Consider the following 15387-nt stretch of genomic DNA (forward strand, 5'->3'; position numbering starts at 1 on the left):
GCCACCTTCTATTGAAGGCTAACCCAGAGATAACAAAAAATGTTAGATCTATTTATTATATATTTATCTTGCCTTTGGCTGTATCCTCCCCTCCAAATTCCGTCAACATGGCTGCGCGACTTCACGTAATGCACATTGCCATAACAACGAGACGCTTCATAACGCCACGCTGCATCAAGTTGACATGACAACAGGACGCATTATGGCGCCGAGGCATCACATGATGCCACATTGTCATGGCAACATGTCACCGCCTGACGCCAGTGTCTCGTTGTCATGGCAACGGGGTGCGTCATATGATGTAATTTGTTTAAAAAAAATATTTATAAATGTGTCCCGGTTTTTCCTTTTGAAAATCTGGTCACCTTAGGGGAAGTGGGAGAGAGAGGGAGGGGGGAATTGAGAGGGAGGGGGAAGTGGAGAGAGAGGGGGGAGTGAGAGAGAGGGAGAGACACATATGAAAACATGTTGGATTGGAGGTTTCAAGAGTTTCAATCCGTAGGTGAAAACCAAGTGAGTGAGACCCTCTTCCAATCTTCTGCCAAACCTTTGCACAACTCTTCAGACACTTGGATGTGCACTGAAGATGTGGTACTGCAACCCCCAACACATTAACTCACTTCATATGAGAGAAGTGAGATATATGTTGGTCTCATAGAGGGCAGAGGGATAGCTGCACATCTCATAGAGAAAAGTGATATAGCTGTGTGTCTTTTGTAGAAGCCAGTGAGATCACTGTGTGTCTTTTGTTGAAGACAGTGAGATAGCTGTATGTCTCATAAAAGGCCGATAGCTGTGTGTTCCCCAGGGATTCCTCACAGGGCTAATCAGGGTTAAGTATGAGGTGCTGGTGGGGGGAGGGATGGGGACTCACTTTTCCTCTCCTTGGGGGTCTCCACCACCTCCTCCTCCGTGTCCCACTTCTCAGGCGGCTTCTTCTTGTCTGCAGGGGGAGGAAGAAGGTATGTACTATATAAGACTGTGTACCATCGATTTATACCCATCATGCATGCATATCTTTCTCTGTGAGCAGAAAGTTCATGTGGACAGGCGCACTCTCACTCTCTCCCTATTCCCATCTCTATTGATTCCTCCCCTACTCTCACTTTCCTGTCCCTCTTTTTAGCTCCCCGTTACTCTTTTTCCCCCTCCCTTTCTTTCCGACCCCTTCCTCTCTCATTTACACCCACATTCTCTCTCTCTCTCTCTCTCTCTCTCTCTCTCTCTCTCTCTCTCTCTCTCTCTCTCTCTCTCTCTCTCTCTCTCTCTCTCTCTCACACACCTTTGTTTTCCTCCTCCTCTCTCTCTTTGCCACTCTTTTGAGGCTTCTCTGCAGAGGGAAAAAAATATACAGAAGATGAGAGGGAGCGAGAACATTGAAAAAAGACATATGTCGATCAAGTTCAACCTATGTTAAATTTAGACAACAGATACTTTATTCTATATTTGTATTTACAGTATATTGATCCAGAAGAAGGCAAACAAAAAATCCCAGTGAAATATTATCCAATTATGTCTCATAAGGGGAAAAATAAATTCCCTTCAGAATCCAGCAAATAAAAATATCACTTGTGAGCACAGTCACGTATTAGACAAGTTTGCAATCCTGCTTTTCACCATTATTTTTTAGCATATAATACTTCCACTGACTACAGTAATAGCAATCAGATTACTCTCTGGATAAACCTCCTTCCCATGTTTACTTATTTGGTATATCCCTGTATACCTTCCCGTTCTAAAAAGATGTCCAACTTTTTTTTTTAAAGGTATCTATTGTATCTGCCATTAGTCTCGATGGGTAATGAATTCCACATTTTAACTGCCCTTACTGTAAATAACCCTTTCCTTTGTTGCTGGTGAAATCTCCTTTCCTCCAATTTTAAGGGATGGCCCGAGTCCTTTGTACTGCACTTGGGATGAATAGTTCTTTTGAAAGCTCCTTGTTATAACGGATCGGGGGACACGCGCCTCTCAGCAGGTCCCCGTCACCTCAGGCCCCACGGCGGATCTCTGCCCCGGTTCCCCGCTCCCTCGGCCTCTTACCTGTCCCGCTCCCATGCCGAGCCGTTCCTCCGCGGCGCACGCATGGCAGCCCTACAGAGCGCACCCGATCTTCTTACCAGTCCTTCCGCGCCGCTGGCGCCACCCCCCATCGGCTGCAGGCGATTACCATGGATCACCCCCCTGTCTCCCTCCCTGCTCTCCTCGACCTATCCCTGCGATCACCCAGACAGGCCTCCGCCCCACCCCTTGCTACCATTGGCCCTCCTTCCTTTATAACCCCAGTCTGCCCTCTCCTTCCTTGCTCTGCATAGCTTCTCTGTGACTCCTGTGTGCAGTGTCTATGCCAAGCTCTGCTCTCTGTTGCAGCTCTTGTTCCGGTCCCTGCCCTTTTTTGGATACCCTTGGATTGATCTCGGCTCTGTTTGACTACGTGTACCTCGCTACCCCTGGACTCTGCTTTGGACCTCACTACGCTGCTTTCTCCTGCCCCTGACCCACGGCTCTTGGACATTAACCCTCTGACTTCTGACAGCCGGACTCAGCAAGTATATCGTTAACCCCTTTCTCACCAGGGCCGGCAACGCATCTTACCACACTCCGGGCACGCCCTCACTGCTGTGGGTGCGTGTTATACCCTTACCCACCTCAGTACTGGGGACTGGCCAGGTCTGCGGGCATACAGGCGTTACACTTGTATTGTCTCTGAATATATTTGTATATAGTTATCATATCCCTTCTTAGACACCTCTTTTCAAATGTAAACATATCTAATTTAGCTAGCCTCTACTTATAAGCCAGATTTTACATCCCGTTTATTAATTTGATTGCTCTTCTCTATACTTTTTCTACTTCCATAATGTTTTTTTTATGGAGTGGGGCCCAAAACTGTACTCTATATTCAAGGTGTGGTCTTACTAATGCATTATTGAGGGGCATAATTATGCTTACATCCATTCCCCATTTAATGCAATATAAGATCTTATTTGCCTTTGCAGCTACTGCCTGACATTGGGCACTATTGCTAAGCCTGCTGTCTACAAGCACTCCTAAATCCTTCTCCAGCAAGGATTCGCCTAATTTTGGTTGATTTATTTATGACACTGGTTTATTCTTGTTTCCCAAATGCATAACCTTACATTTATCCGTATTAAACGTCATCTGCCATTTGCCTGCCCATGTTTCCTGTTTATCCAAGTCCTTCTGTAGAGATATTACATCTTGACCTGATTTTACTACCTTCCACAATTTAGTGTAATCAGCAAAGATGGAGACTTTGCTCTCTATGCCAACCTCAAGGTAATTAATAAATAAGTTCAAAAGCAGGGGTATGAGTACCGATCCACATAGTACACAGACAGACAGACAGACAGACAGACAGGCATATACAGTACATGTACACACATATATATATATATATATATATATATATATATATAAAACAAGTGGATGTGATAATTACTTGATATGGATTTATCTTTGTCCGTCTCCTCCTCCTCAGGGGGTTTCAGAGGTATGTAATCATCTGCAGAGACAAACAGTAAGAGTGTACAGGGGACACCAGCCCTAGAAGTGCCAGACCCTTTATCTGTGCACTTTAGCCAGTCCTAGAGGTGCCAGGCTCTGGATCCATCCACTCTCTGTATCCCTGCACTCTATCAAGCCCGAGGGGTGTCAGGCTCTATAATCGTATGCTTGTCCAGCCCTAGAGGTGACAGGCTCTATAGCCCTTCACCCTGAGCCACCAAGCCCTAGAGGTGCCAGGCGTTGTATCCCTGTCTAGCCATAGAGATACTAGGCTTTTGTCTCCCAGTCAAGCTCTGCAGGTGCCAGCTTTGTAATCCTGTCCAGCCCTAGAGGTGCCAGGCTCTGTATTCCAGTTCCATCCAGCCTAGAAGTGCCAGTCTTTGTACCCATGTCCAGCCCTAGAGTTGCCAGCTTCTGTACCTCTGCCCCCTGAACAACCAAGTCTGGTAGGTAAGGTGATTCTGCCTGCTGAATGGATACTTACAGTCCTCATAATTCCCTCCCAGTGTGAGGTCGGGGTAATCGGGGGGTGTTGTGGGGGGCTGCACCGGCTTCCCTGTGAGGGGAGAAGCAGAGACAGAGGGACCTTCGGACACCAAAAACAGTATGTGTATAAGAATAGGAGGCGTATCCTGGGGGGAGATAGGGTGGAGGAGTGGACGGACAGAGGGGTGATTATGGGTCAGAGTGACACAGAGTGACACAGAGTGACACAGAGGGAGGTATAGGAATGTGTAGGCAGATAAGTGGGGAAAGGGTAATGAGTAAAGTGTACACAGTGCTGTACATAAAATATTTGTAGACACAGGACTACCCCATAGAGCTAACAATCTATGTTTTAGGAAGATAAAGTGACTAGCCCAAAGTCACAAGAAGTGTGTGTGTGTGTGTGTGTGTGTGTGTGTGTGTGTGTGTGTGTGTGTGTGTGTGTGTGTGTGTGTGTGTGTGTGTGTGTGTCCTTGTTCCTCATGCTCACCCTGTAAAGAAGATACTCAGTACCACTTTCTAAACCCTGTTATGTGAGCCCTGTTACATAAGACACGTCATGTATTTGCTGAATCAGGGTGCAGCGGGGCTGTAATGTCTGCTTCTCCTGTCTAGACTTTCAAAACACTGAGGTTAGCCTCTTGCTCCTCCTGAGTCTCTCAACTGTGAAGTCCCCTAGAACTATTTCTAAATATATACATACATACTGTACAGATTGTAACGGACTTTCCTGTTACACCGTCGGCGTAACCCAGGTGTTGAGTGTAAAATTCACAATGTATGAATGTGTCACTCGTGTTATATATACCAGAGTTTCCAGGCTGCAGAAAACCAGGATTTTCCTGAAGTTATGACTCTGTGAGTAAAGACACTGGGGCCTATTCTATAAGCCTTGATAACCCACTTATGGAGACCTTTTCGGCCACAATGCCTACTGCTATCCTGTAAGCCTTGAAAGTGGGCGATAAAGGCATGAATCGCCTATTTTTGCGGCCGTCCAAAACACATCGCTGGGTGAGCGGCGATAAGCCCATTTTCGGCAGGTTTTGGAACTTGTGCAATTCTAGTAGCCTCGATTAGCTTATGGAGATTAATCGCGGCTCTAGAATGGCGAGTTTCTCCCAAAATCCTCACGCCAGGAAAAGTTGGCGTGAGGCTGGGGAGAACCTGCTGGGAAGGCGACGAGAGAGGACTTAGAAAGAAAATGCTTTTATTCTGCATCAGATTGATGCCGGAGGTCTCCGGAGCGGATGCCGATTAATATCAGCACTGGAGGCCCCTGACATGAATCCCATACAATAAAAATGCATTTACAGACAACTTAATTACCTTAGCAGCTAACCGCTAAGGCAATGAAGTGGTTAACTAACAGTGCCATGTTTATTGTGGGTAGAGGGGGTGGGTGAAGGTGTTATTTGGCCCTTGGTGGGTGTTTAGGCTTTGCGGGGGTTGCGGGTGGAGTTAACTTCTTCATTACCTTAGCGGTTAATAACCGCTATAGTAATTAAGGGGTTAATCCCCGTCTCCTGCTACCCACCCAGGAGGCCTAACCACCCACCCGGCCCCACTATACCCACCCTGTACTATTGATTGGAACCGTGGTATATCATACCCATATAATATGGGCATAATAAGCCACTATAGCACTCAATGGTCAACCTAATAAAAATCATTAAGGCCAAAAATACACAATAATAAAAGAAATACACAAGCACCTAAACACCCCAAAAATAAAAGAATTAAAAAGGCTAATATTACACATAAATAATAGTTATCTACCACCAAAAGAATACAAATGATGTTATTCCAAAACATAAGAATAAAATGAAATAAATAAACCTATCCAACCAATTCAAGAAATAGAAGCACTAGCCGCTAAGGTAATGAAGCTGTTTTAATAAAAAAAAAAATGTGAGCAGGAGATCTTCGGATCAGAACCGCATTGATTTGAGGTCCGAAACCCCTGCTTCCTGAGATACAGGCCCCGTTATGGGGTGCGGGTATCTCGTATGCATTTAATTCCCATGGTCATGTGACGCGAGACATTTAAATGCATAGAGATACCGGCACCCCATAACGGGGCCTATATCTCGGGAAGCAGGGGGTCCCCGGACCTGAAATCAATGTGGTTCTGCTCCGGTGACCCCCCTGCTCACGTACACTGGTTTTAAAAATGTTATTAAACGCCTGCTATTGCTGACGAGATATGCGCAAGGAGAGGTGGTTCTCTCTGTGCAGCTTTCTCTGCAGCTGGAACAAATCGTCAAAAGGGTCATCCCTTTTGAGAGAGGCGATCATCACGTTGCTGGCTACTCGCCCGTTTTGGGAATTTTGATATCACAGGTAATCGAGGCTTTCTGAATACCATGACAGCAACGCTCCAAAAAATGGCGGTTTAAATGGCCCGGCGATTTTTTTAATGAAGCCTTATAGAATAGGCCCCACGGACTCTGATAACAATGACACCAAGGGGCCTATGCTAATAGCCTTCATACAATGTCTCGCTGGGCCTGTTACGCCACCAGTTTTGTCTGTGTAGTTATCACGGTATTCAGAAGACCGGCGATAGCTAAAACTGGCGAGGAGCACTGATTTTGATATTCACCTATCTCGAAAGGTCTCATCCGTGGATCTGCAGCCATATGGGCGGGCCAGCTGCACAGAGAGCTGCACAGAGAGAGCAATTTATCCCTGCGCATAACTCGCCAGCAATCGCAAGGTTTTAATAACAATTTTAATACTAGTGTACGTGAGCAAGGGGTCTCCGGAGCAGAACCATGTTGATTTCAGGTCCGGGCACCCCCTGCTTCCCGAGTTACAGGCCCCGTTATGGGGTGCCGGTATCTCCTATGCATTTAAATGTCCCAGTCACGTGACACAAGACATTTAAATGCATAGGAGATACCGGCACCCTATAAGGGGCCTGTATCTCGGGAAGCAGGGGGTTCCCGGACCTCAAATCAATGCGGTTCTGCTCTGGGGACCCCCTGCTCACGTACATTAGTATTAAAATTGTTATTAAAACAGCTTCATTACCTTACGCTAAGGCAATGAAGGGGTTCAACTTCAACTGTTTATTTTTTTATAGGTTGGCCATTGATAAATATTGAATGGATGTAATTGTTTTTTATTGTATTTATTTATTTTTTATGTTTTTCATTGCCCATTGACTGCTAATGTATTCATCTGTGCCCCTTTAGGATACAGATAAACACAGTGACAGGCAATGCATTTTTTGGCAAATGCTTGTTTACAATTGATTGTTATTTTTTCTATTTCTGTTTATTGTTTCACTAATTTGTTTGGTATTTGGATGGCTTGTTTTTATTACATTTTAGAATTGGTAGCGGTTTTATTTCTTGAATTGTTTTGTTGGTTAGGTGTGCATTTAATTGTATTCTAGTATTTTGGTATAACTATTTTTATTCTTTTGTTGTTTTGGTGTTAGAATAATGTTATTGATGTGTAGCTGAGGCTTTGTAGTTCTTTTATTCTTGTGGTTATTAGGTGCTTGTATATTTCTTTAATTGTTGTGCTTGATGATTTTTTTTATAGGTAGGCCATTGACTTCTATAGTGCCTTATCATGTCCATATTATATGGGTATGATGTACCACTGTGCCAATCAATGTGTAGAGGGTGGGGGTACTTGTGCTGGAGTGGGTGGTTAGGCCTCCCGGTTGGGTTATCCCCTTAATTACTATAGCGGTTATTAACCGCTAAAGTGATTAAGGAGTTAAGGGCCATTAGATGGTGTTTTTTCTTGTACCTGGACCTGGAGTATGGTGATGAGGATGCCCTTCATCATGGCAGGGGTAAGTAGACGTTTTATTTACTTTATTTATGCTGTCTGTCTAATGTTTGATTATTGAATGGGCAAATTAGCTAGTATCCATATCTAGATAATAGTAATTTTGCCCATTACTGTACTGTATGTGTTTGGGGGGGTGAAATTGTTGGGGGCAGAGGAGGTGGGTAGTAGGGTTGTTGTGTTTTTTAATGTTTATTGTAGGTAGCGAGGATGGGTGAAGTTGGCATTTGGCCCTTGCTGGGTATTTACATCTACCGGGTGGGTAGCAGGAGGGTTTAACCCCTTCATTACCTTAGCAATATTAACCGCTAAGGTAATAAAGGGGTTAACTGCACCCACAACCCCCCCACAAGGCCTAAACACCCACCAAGGGCCAAATACCACCTTCGCTTCCCACAATAAACATGGCACTGGTAGTTAACCCCTGCATTGCCTTAGCGGTTAGCCACTGAGGTAATGAAGCTGCCTGTAAATGCATTTTTCATGCATCTGATTCATGCCGGGGTTCTCCGGTGGTGATATTAATGGGTATCAGCTCCGGAGACCCCCGGCATCAATCCGATGCAGGAAAAATGCATTTTTTTCCTAAGTTCCTCTCTCGCCGACGCCTCACCAGCATCTTGGCAGCTTCATGCCAACTTTTTCTGGCGAGAGGAATTTGGGAGAAACTCGCCATTCTAGAGCCGCGATTAGCCTCAATAACCTAATTAAGGCTACTAGAATTGCACGAGTTCCAAAACCTGTCGATATGGGCGCTCGCCACCCATTTATCGAGGCTTTCTGAATCACTGTAGACATTTTTGGCCGATAACAGCTAAAAAGCCTTGATAAGTGGGTTATGAAGGCTACTAGAATAAGCCCCTAAGTTTGAAGAGTCCCGGTTCAATTCCCAGTATCAGCTCCTTGTGACAAGTCACCTTATCTCCCTGTGCCTCAGGCACCCAAAACATAGATTGGGCATTGGGAACCGTGTCTGCACAAATTCTGTGAACTGCACTGTGTATAAGAAAAAAAAACTATTATTATCAAGGGAATAAAATCTCATAGAAAGTATCAGGGCTGTTTTGATAAATCTGATGCTGCTTTATGCGTTCCACATGGGAAGTTAAGGTTATACTTATTCCATGAGGCTTTATATGATGTATTATTGTATGGGAGTGGGCTGTGTCTGTGCTCAGCCTGGGGGGAGAGGGACAAGTGAGGATCTCGGGGTTACTCAAGGGAGGGTTCTCACTGGTCTGTGGCTTATCTTCTCTGTCGGTCACAGGGCGCCATGGCATCTTACGCTCAGGGACCCGCAAGGGCTTCTTCTGGCGTCTAATTAAACCGTCTGCGGGGTAGAAATGAGACATTGATTATATACACAGTTACATACCAACACACCCAGCAATAAACACATTTACATACCTACACACAGTCACGATTACATACATATTTACATACACAATATTACATGCCTACACACGGTCACAGTTTTATATATATATTATATATTATATATATATATATATATATATATATATATATATATATATATATATATATATATATATATATATATATATATATATATATATATATATATTCATGTAGAGGTATCAGTACCGTGTTAGCCGAGCTTCAATAATCAAAAAATAAATAGATGATACCGTTCTGTGGCTAACGAAATGCTTTTATTTGTGCGAGCTTTCGAGATACACTGATCTCTTCTTCCGGCGATGTTACAATGAATGAAGCAAGGATAACTTAAAAACAGTGTCTCTTGGAATGTTATCTGTGCTGTTCCTTCCCCCGTGTGGATGTGTTTTATGGCTAGAGGTGTCAAAGGGTAACTGAAAGCAAGGGTTGCTTTCAGTTACCCTTTGACACCTCTAGCCATAAAACACATCCACACGGGGGAAGGAACAGCACAGATAACATTCCAAGAGACACTGTTTTTAAGTTATCCTTGCTTCATTCATTGTAACATCGCCGGAAGAAGAGATCAGTGTATCTCGAAAGCTCGCACAAATAAAAGCATTTCGTTAGCCACAGAACGGTATCATCTATTTATTTTTTGATTATATATATATATATATATAAAAACTGTAAATATTACTGTATGTTCATTTGCATGTCTTAGACAGGTCTGCAACCCTGTCTTTCACCATTATCGCCCAGCACACAGCACTTCCACTGCAGCAAGGGATTCTGGGAAATAACATGCAAATGAGCACACAGTGCCACCTTTTGTCTCAAGCTCATATTACACGAGCAACCATTAAGCCAATGCATGCTGCTTTAAACACAGCTTTTAAGCATAGGCTGGGGTGAGATGCAAAGCCAGTAAACCCACTCACAGACATGTTTCACCCTTGATGGGTATCATCAGTGTAAGGTTGATTGCTGGCTATGCTGGTTTGAGACTAAGAGTAGGTATTCACCACACTTATTAAGGTTATGGTGGGTAACAAAAGTGACAAAAACCCTCCACAGTAAAGCATATAGCAACTGTAAATATTACTGTATGTTCATTTGCATGTCTTAGACAGGTCTGCAACCCTGTCTTTCACCGTTATCGCCCAGCACACAGCACTTACACTGCAGTAAGGGATTCTGGGAAATGACATGCAAATGAGCACACAGTGCCACTAATATATATATATATATATATATATATATATATATATATATATATATATATATACACACAAAGTTTTACATACAAACAGTAACATATATTAAAGCCATGTATTGTTACTCCTTACAGTCGTCATAATCCTCTCTCTCCAGGTGCTCGTTATAATCCTCTGTCGGCGACTCCTCATCCAGCCCTGGGTGAGATATTCTGTGTCAGTGACATCACCAACAGAGATACATATTTATTGCAAGTTATTACATCTCTCCTGAATTCAGATAAGTAATACATATACGTATAGTGTAACCCTCACTGCCTGGCTTCTAGGGAGATTACATGTGTATTATATGGCTACTCGACAAGGGTTACCTTGACTCAGGGGCTAGATTCAGGCGCCTGGGTGATGAGGTAGCAAGGTTGTAGAAAAATGGGCGCCAGGAACTTTTGTAGTACAACACTTATTTATTTGTGTCCGCATCACATATTAATAACGTTGTACTGTATTTTATAACAGACATACAGTGGCGAGAAAAAATGTGTGAACCCCAATGATAATTCCACAGTTTTTCCATGATAACCTTCTTGAATCAAAACCAGTTTTTTCTTAAATACTCATGTAGCGGTCATGTAATATGGCTACAGTCATCTCTCCTGCTGACAGTAAGGCCTGGTAAGTTGTGGGCATGCCAGCAGTAATTATGGAGGTTTGCCCTCACACCCTGGTGGGGTGCCCTGTGTATGGATGGGAGCGGTCACATGCTCTGACTCCATGGTTAGTGATGTCAGAGGTGTGTCAGCTTCCAGAGTGTACATAAGGCACAGCACTGTGTCAAAAAGTAGTTCTAGTACAAGTTCAGCTAAGAGGAGGAGGAGTTCAAGTTTCAATCCTAGTCTGAGTTACTGGTTATGTTATAGTAGCTGCAAGGAGACTGTGTCCAGGGACCTGGCACAGGGTAGAGATATCCCGGCTGGGATAGGGAATCCCTATTAAAGGAGAGCTGACCTTTCAAAGGGAAGCATTGACTCAAGATGAGTGGCTAGAGATTCTACTGCGTGGGGCAGCTAGCCCACCTCAATCAATAAAGATGCTCTTATTCGAACAACCTCTCGTGTACGTGTGTGGAGTGAATGTACAGAGAGGAGCATCACCGAGGAGTTCCTCACCAGGACCATCCCCAAGTGACCGAAGGGACCCTGATGAGGTGGAGGCGCTGCACTGGAACTAGGTAGGACTCAGCACACTACCTCAGCTGCCTGTCTGGACGGGTCCTCCCCATATACCATCATGCGGGAGACTCAGGAGTCCTGTTGCCAACAGGTGCACCACCAGACACTACCACACTGTAATGGGGACCGGTTAGACCACAGGGGCCAATATGAGATTGGGTGGGTCAGGCCGGTTCAGAAATACCGTTACATTTGGAGGCGAGCTGCTGAGATCAGATCTGTCATCAGGACAGGCTCTAGCTAGGCACACTGGGAAACAGGGAGAGAGTCTGCTGCCACTCTGTGCTGCGTAGGGACGGACCTAGGGGTGGTCAGGGGGCTGACGGGGTATTGTCAGTTCGCAGGGACGACCTAGGGGCCTGAAAGGAGTGAGGGGTTTGGAGCCGGGCTATAGCTGACCGAGTCACCTTGAGGTAGTGCTAGTTGGTAGGACGCCAGAAGGGATAGCCTGTTAACATGGTCAGGAATCCTGGAGAGGGTCTGCGCTAGGCTGACCAAGAGAGGTAGACGCCCCAAGTACTGCATGGCAGAGCCAGAGTACTCTAGCCCATTCCAGACACTTACCATAGGGAGCACAGACTGGGAGGAAGGAGTTACAGCAGACACTGAGAGAGTGAGCCTAGCCTGAGGTAGTGCAACATGAGTCCAGCCTAGATCAGGTACACATGTGGTGGTGCATCTGAGCAATCCTTATTGTACTGGTGTGGTGGCTGCCCCGCAGAGCGGAGCCCCATGTACGATAATTGGTACGAGAGTGTGACAACCCAAGGAATGGAGGATCCGCGTGGTGCGGAGAGCCCAACATGGCAACCTGAGGCTGATGGGGAAGGCACCCGTGGCGTGCGCCCCACTGAAGAGCAAACCGTCGCTGAGCTGTCTTTAACTAATCTGCTCTGGAGTGGAGCGAAGGCCGTGGCTGCCCCGTTTTTATTCTGTCTGGGACACCGAGGAGCCACCCTTGAAAAGTGTGAGGACATTGTGATAACTGGGGGGGAACCCCGCGAGGAGAGCAAACAAACTGACATTTCGGGCTTAAAAGCCAACCAAAATGGCGGCTCCCGCTTGCTAGGGAGACCGCATGGGCCAGTCGCAGAGAAATTGGCTGATACAGAACTTGCAAAGAGCTGGCCGGGAATGGCTCGAACAGCAGAGCCCCGCCCTGATGGGGGGCATGGCGCGAAAGGCATGGCTGCGCCTGCATGGACAGTGACTCACTCGGCCCCTGTGCTGAGTCAACCGCTTAGTCTATGGGACCCTCCCCTGATTTCCACCAGGGGGAGTGACTTTCAATTATGGCCTGTGGGAATGCACCCACTGGGCCCAGGGACTGATATCCAGATGGCGCCACTACAAGAAGTAGTTCCGGCCGCGGAGGTAACGTGCAAAAAGGAGGGATATTTTGCACGAAAAGCAGCAGCTAGGAGAAGGCGGGAACTAGCCGCGGCCCAAGAATCCTACTCTGATGAGGAAATTGGCGCGAAAACGCAGACCGCGCCCACCAGGACTGAGAAAGGCGCGGCCTTAATTAAGGGGCATGATATTCCCCTGTGGGATCCGCCTATAATTGCAACCCCTGGGGGCGGGTTCCAGCTATGCCAGCGGAAGGAGGAGCCGAAGCAGGAAGTGGCTGGCCCAGAAGCTTCTACCGGTCAGTTGCGAGGAACCACTGACCTGGAGAGACCCATACTGAAAATGGTCCCTACTAAAAGAATGGCCTGCTCCTCCACTGTGGGCACGATGGTCTCCACCCAGCCCTACTCGGTACCCGGCGGGCTACTGGTAGTAAGGGTGGCAAATACCGAGACGGTGGTCGGGCTCTGCCTACAATGCGGGCTGCCCGGAGGCACTGTCAACACGGTGGCACATTGCCCACATTGCGGGACATAATATTTGTGGCCCATGCCCACATTTATACCTATTCAACCTGCTGACCCCCCGGGGGATACGGCTAGGCGCTCCGCCGAGTCCCCTGGCGCACTGTGGATCAGCCGTGCGAGTCCCGGAGAAAGGGGGCTGGAGTCGACTAAGTCGGCTGGGTCAGTAGCAACCGAGACGGTCGGGTCAACCCCCGACCGCGCAGAGAAAAGACTTTCGCCACGCTCGGTGACCCCGAGATCAGGGAAGGGAGATTACTCCGACGAGGATCTCCGTGAACTAGCGGTGGCGAAATCGGGATCCAAGAGGGACCCAGGACGGACGACACCCCGTGGGGTGAGTGGCAGTCTGGAGAACAGGGCGTCCCCCGCAGATCGGCGAGCCGAGAGACGGAGTCCCGCCGTCCCAGGACCTGGCGGCGACGGGAGAGAGACGCCAACGCCCCTGCGGACTGGTAAGAGAAGCAGCCCCATCACTTACCTTGTCCCGGCAGACAGCGCAGCGGAGGAAGGGCCGTGCCAGGCCCGAGACGCACGTGGAGAGGTGGCATCACTTCCGGTGAAGACGACGGCGGAGCTTCCGGATGTCGTCATCGAAGAAGAGATCCCGAATGGGGATCCGACCCGGGATGGCGGCGTTTCCGGGGAGGACATCACTTCCGGTGGCGACGGCGGAACCGCTGGGAACGACGCAGCGACGCTTCGGCGATCGGGGGAGGGTCCCCGATCACCTCAAGGGCCCAGGAGTTGGATGGGCGATCCGAGGACTGAGATGTCCTCATTGGACCAGTCTACGGACAGCCGGGAATGGGTCGTAACCCCGTGGGGTCCCATCACTTGCCCTTATGCCCCATCCCATGCCCTAGATAAAACCCCTGCCCCTGTCACCTGTTCCACGGGATCCCCGCCTAGCTTGGAATCGGTGGACATACCCTCGGAAGAGGAGGTGAAACGGACTGGGGGGAGACAGCGCAGTTGCGCTACGGAAGGCACTTCACAGGGGGGGGGGAGAGTTGAGAGTGGCCGCGGTAGGCCGGTGGTTGCCCCCTGTAGCTCCCGACCCAGTGAAAAAGGCCCCGGGATCTTACAGGTGGTCGGTACCGCGATCGGCACGGACATCGGGGGTATTTTCCCTGGAGGATGATAGTGATTCTGGGGAGTCACACAAATTCAGAGAGCACCGTTGGTGGGCCCCACTATTTGAAGGGTACTCCGCATGGATGGACCGCACTCGGTTCCTCATCCGGCGAGAAGATATAGTGGATTACTGGTGGGCTGCGGGAGAGTTCACCCCTGAGCAAAGGGATAGAGAGTTGCAGGAGCGATGGCTGCAGATCGAGCATAGGGAGATAGAACCCATGGGTCCCAGCATCCTGTCAGATCCCGTGGACCCTGATGAGCCCCTATCATGGGTGTTACCTGGGAGGGCCGGTAGGGCTGACCTGACCAGGATAAGTAGGGCCGAGCGGGCCATAATGGCTCGTTATAAGTCATCCCACGGGTTGGAGTACCCGTATGTCCCTGAGCCTCTCATGGACGAAATAGAGGAAAACAGAGGGAAGTGGCTTAGGGAGGCCATTGAAATGTACTTAGTCGGAAGGGGAAGTGCAGTGGTAGGGAAGAAGGCCGAGGAGCGGATAGAGCACTTAGTACGCATATGGGGCATAGGAAGGAACATCTACAAATATAAGGTGACCTATAGGCCCGAGAGGGGACTGCCGAGACATTACTATGTTACGGTCCTGGATATGGGTGGTAGGGAGGTAAGAAAACCTGACCCCAGTCACTACTTTTAGGAGGTACTATGTATTACGCGGGTTCGTGGCTGCTGGTCGGGGCGGGCTT

At 47.6% G+C, this 15387-nt stretch overlaps 1 protein-coding gene across 2 annotated transcripts in view; it reads right to left on the bottom strand.

Annotated features, from left to right (window-relative positions):
* AEBP1 (AE binding protein 1) overlaps positions 1 to 15387 on the bottom strand; it is a 99387-nt gene that overhangs the window by 28095 nt on the left and 55905 nt on the right. For both annotated transcript variants that reach the window (XM_075601729.1, XM_075601728.1), the window contains 6 exons: positions 10572 to 10637; positions 9059 to 9154; positions 4013 to 4084; positions 3464 to 3526; positions 1283 to 1330; positions 875 to 943 (listed from right to left, as the gene is read on the bottom strand). In XM_075601729.1, the coding sequence (XP_075457844.1) occupies positions 875 to 943; positions 1283 to 1330; positions 3464 to 3526; positions 4013 to 4084; positions 9059 to 9154; positions 10572 to 10637 (414 nt within the window). The remainder of the gene's footprint in view (positions 1 to 874; positions 944 to 1282; positions 1331 to 3463; positions 3527 to 4012; positions 4085 to 9058; positions 9155 to 10571; positions 10638 to 15387) is intronic.

The sequence above is a fragment of the Ascaphus truei genome, chromosome 5 (genome assembly GCF_040206685.1).
Source record: "Ascaphus truei isolate aAscTru1 chromosome 5, aAscTru1.hap1, whole genome shotgun sequence".
Classification (NCBI taxonomy): Eukaryota; Metazoa; Chordata; class Amphibia; order Anura; family Ascaphidae; genus Ascaphus; species Ascaphus truei.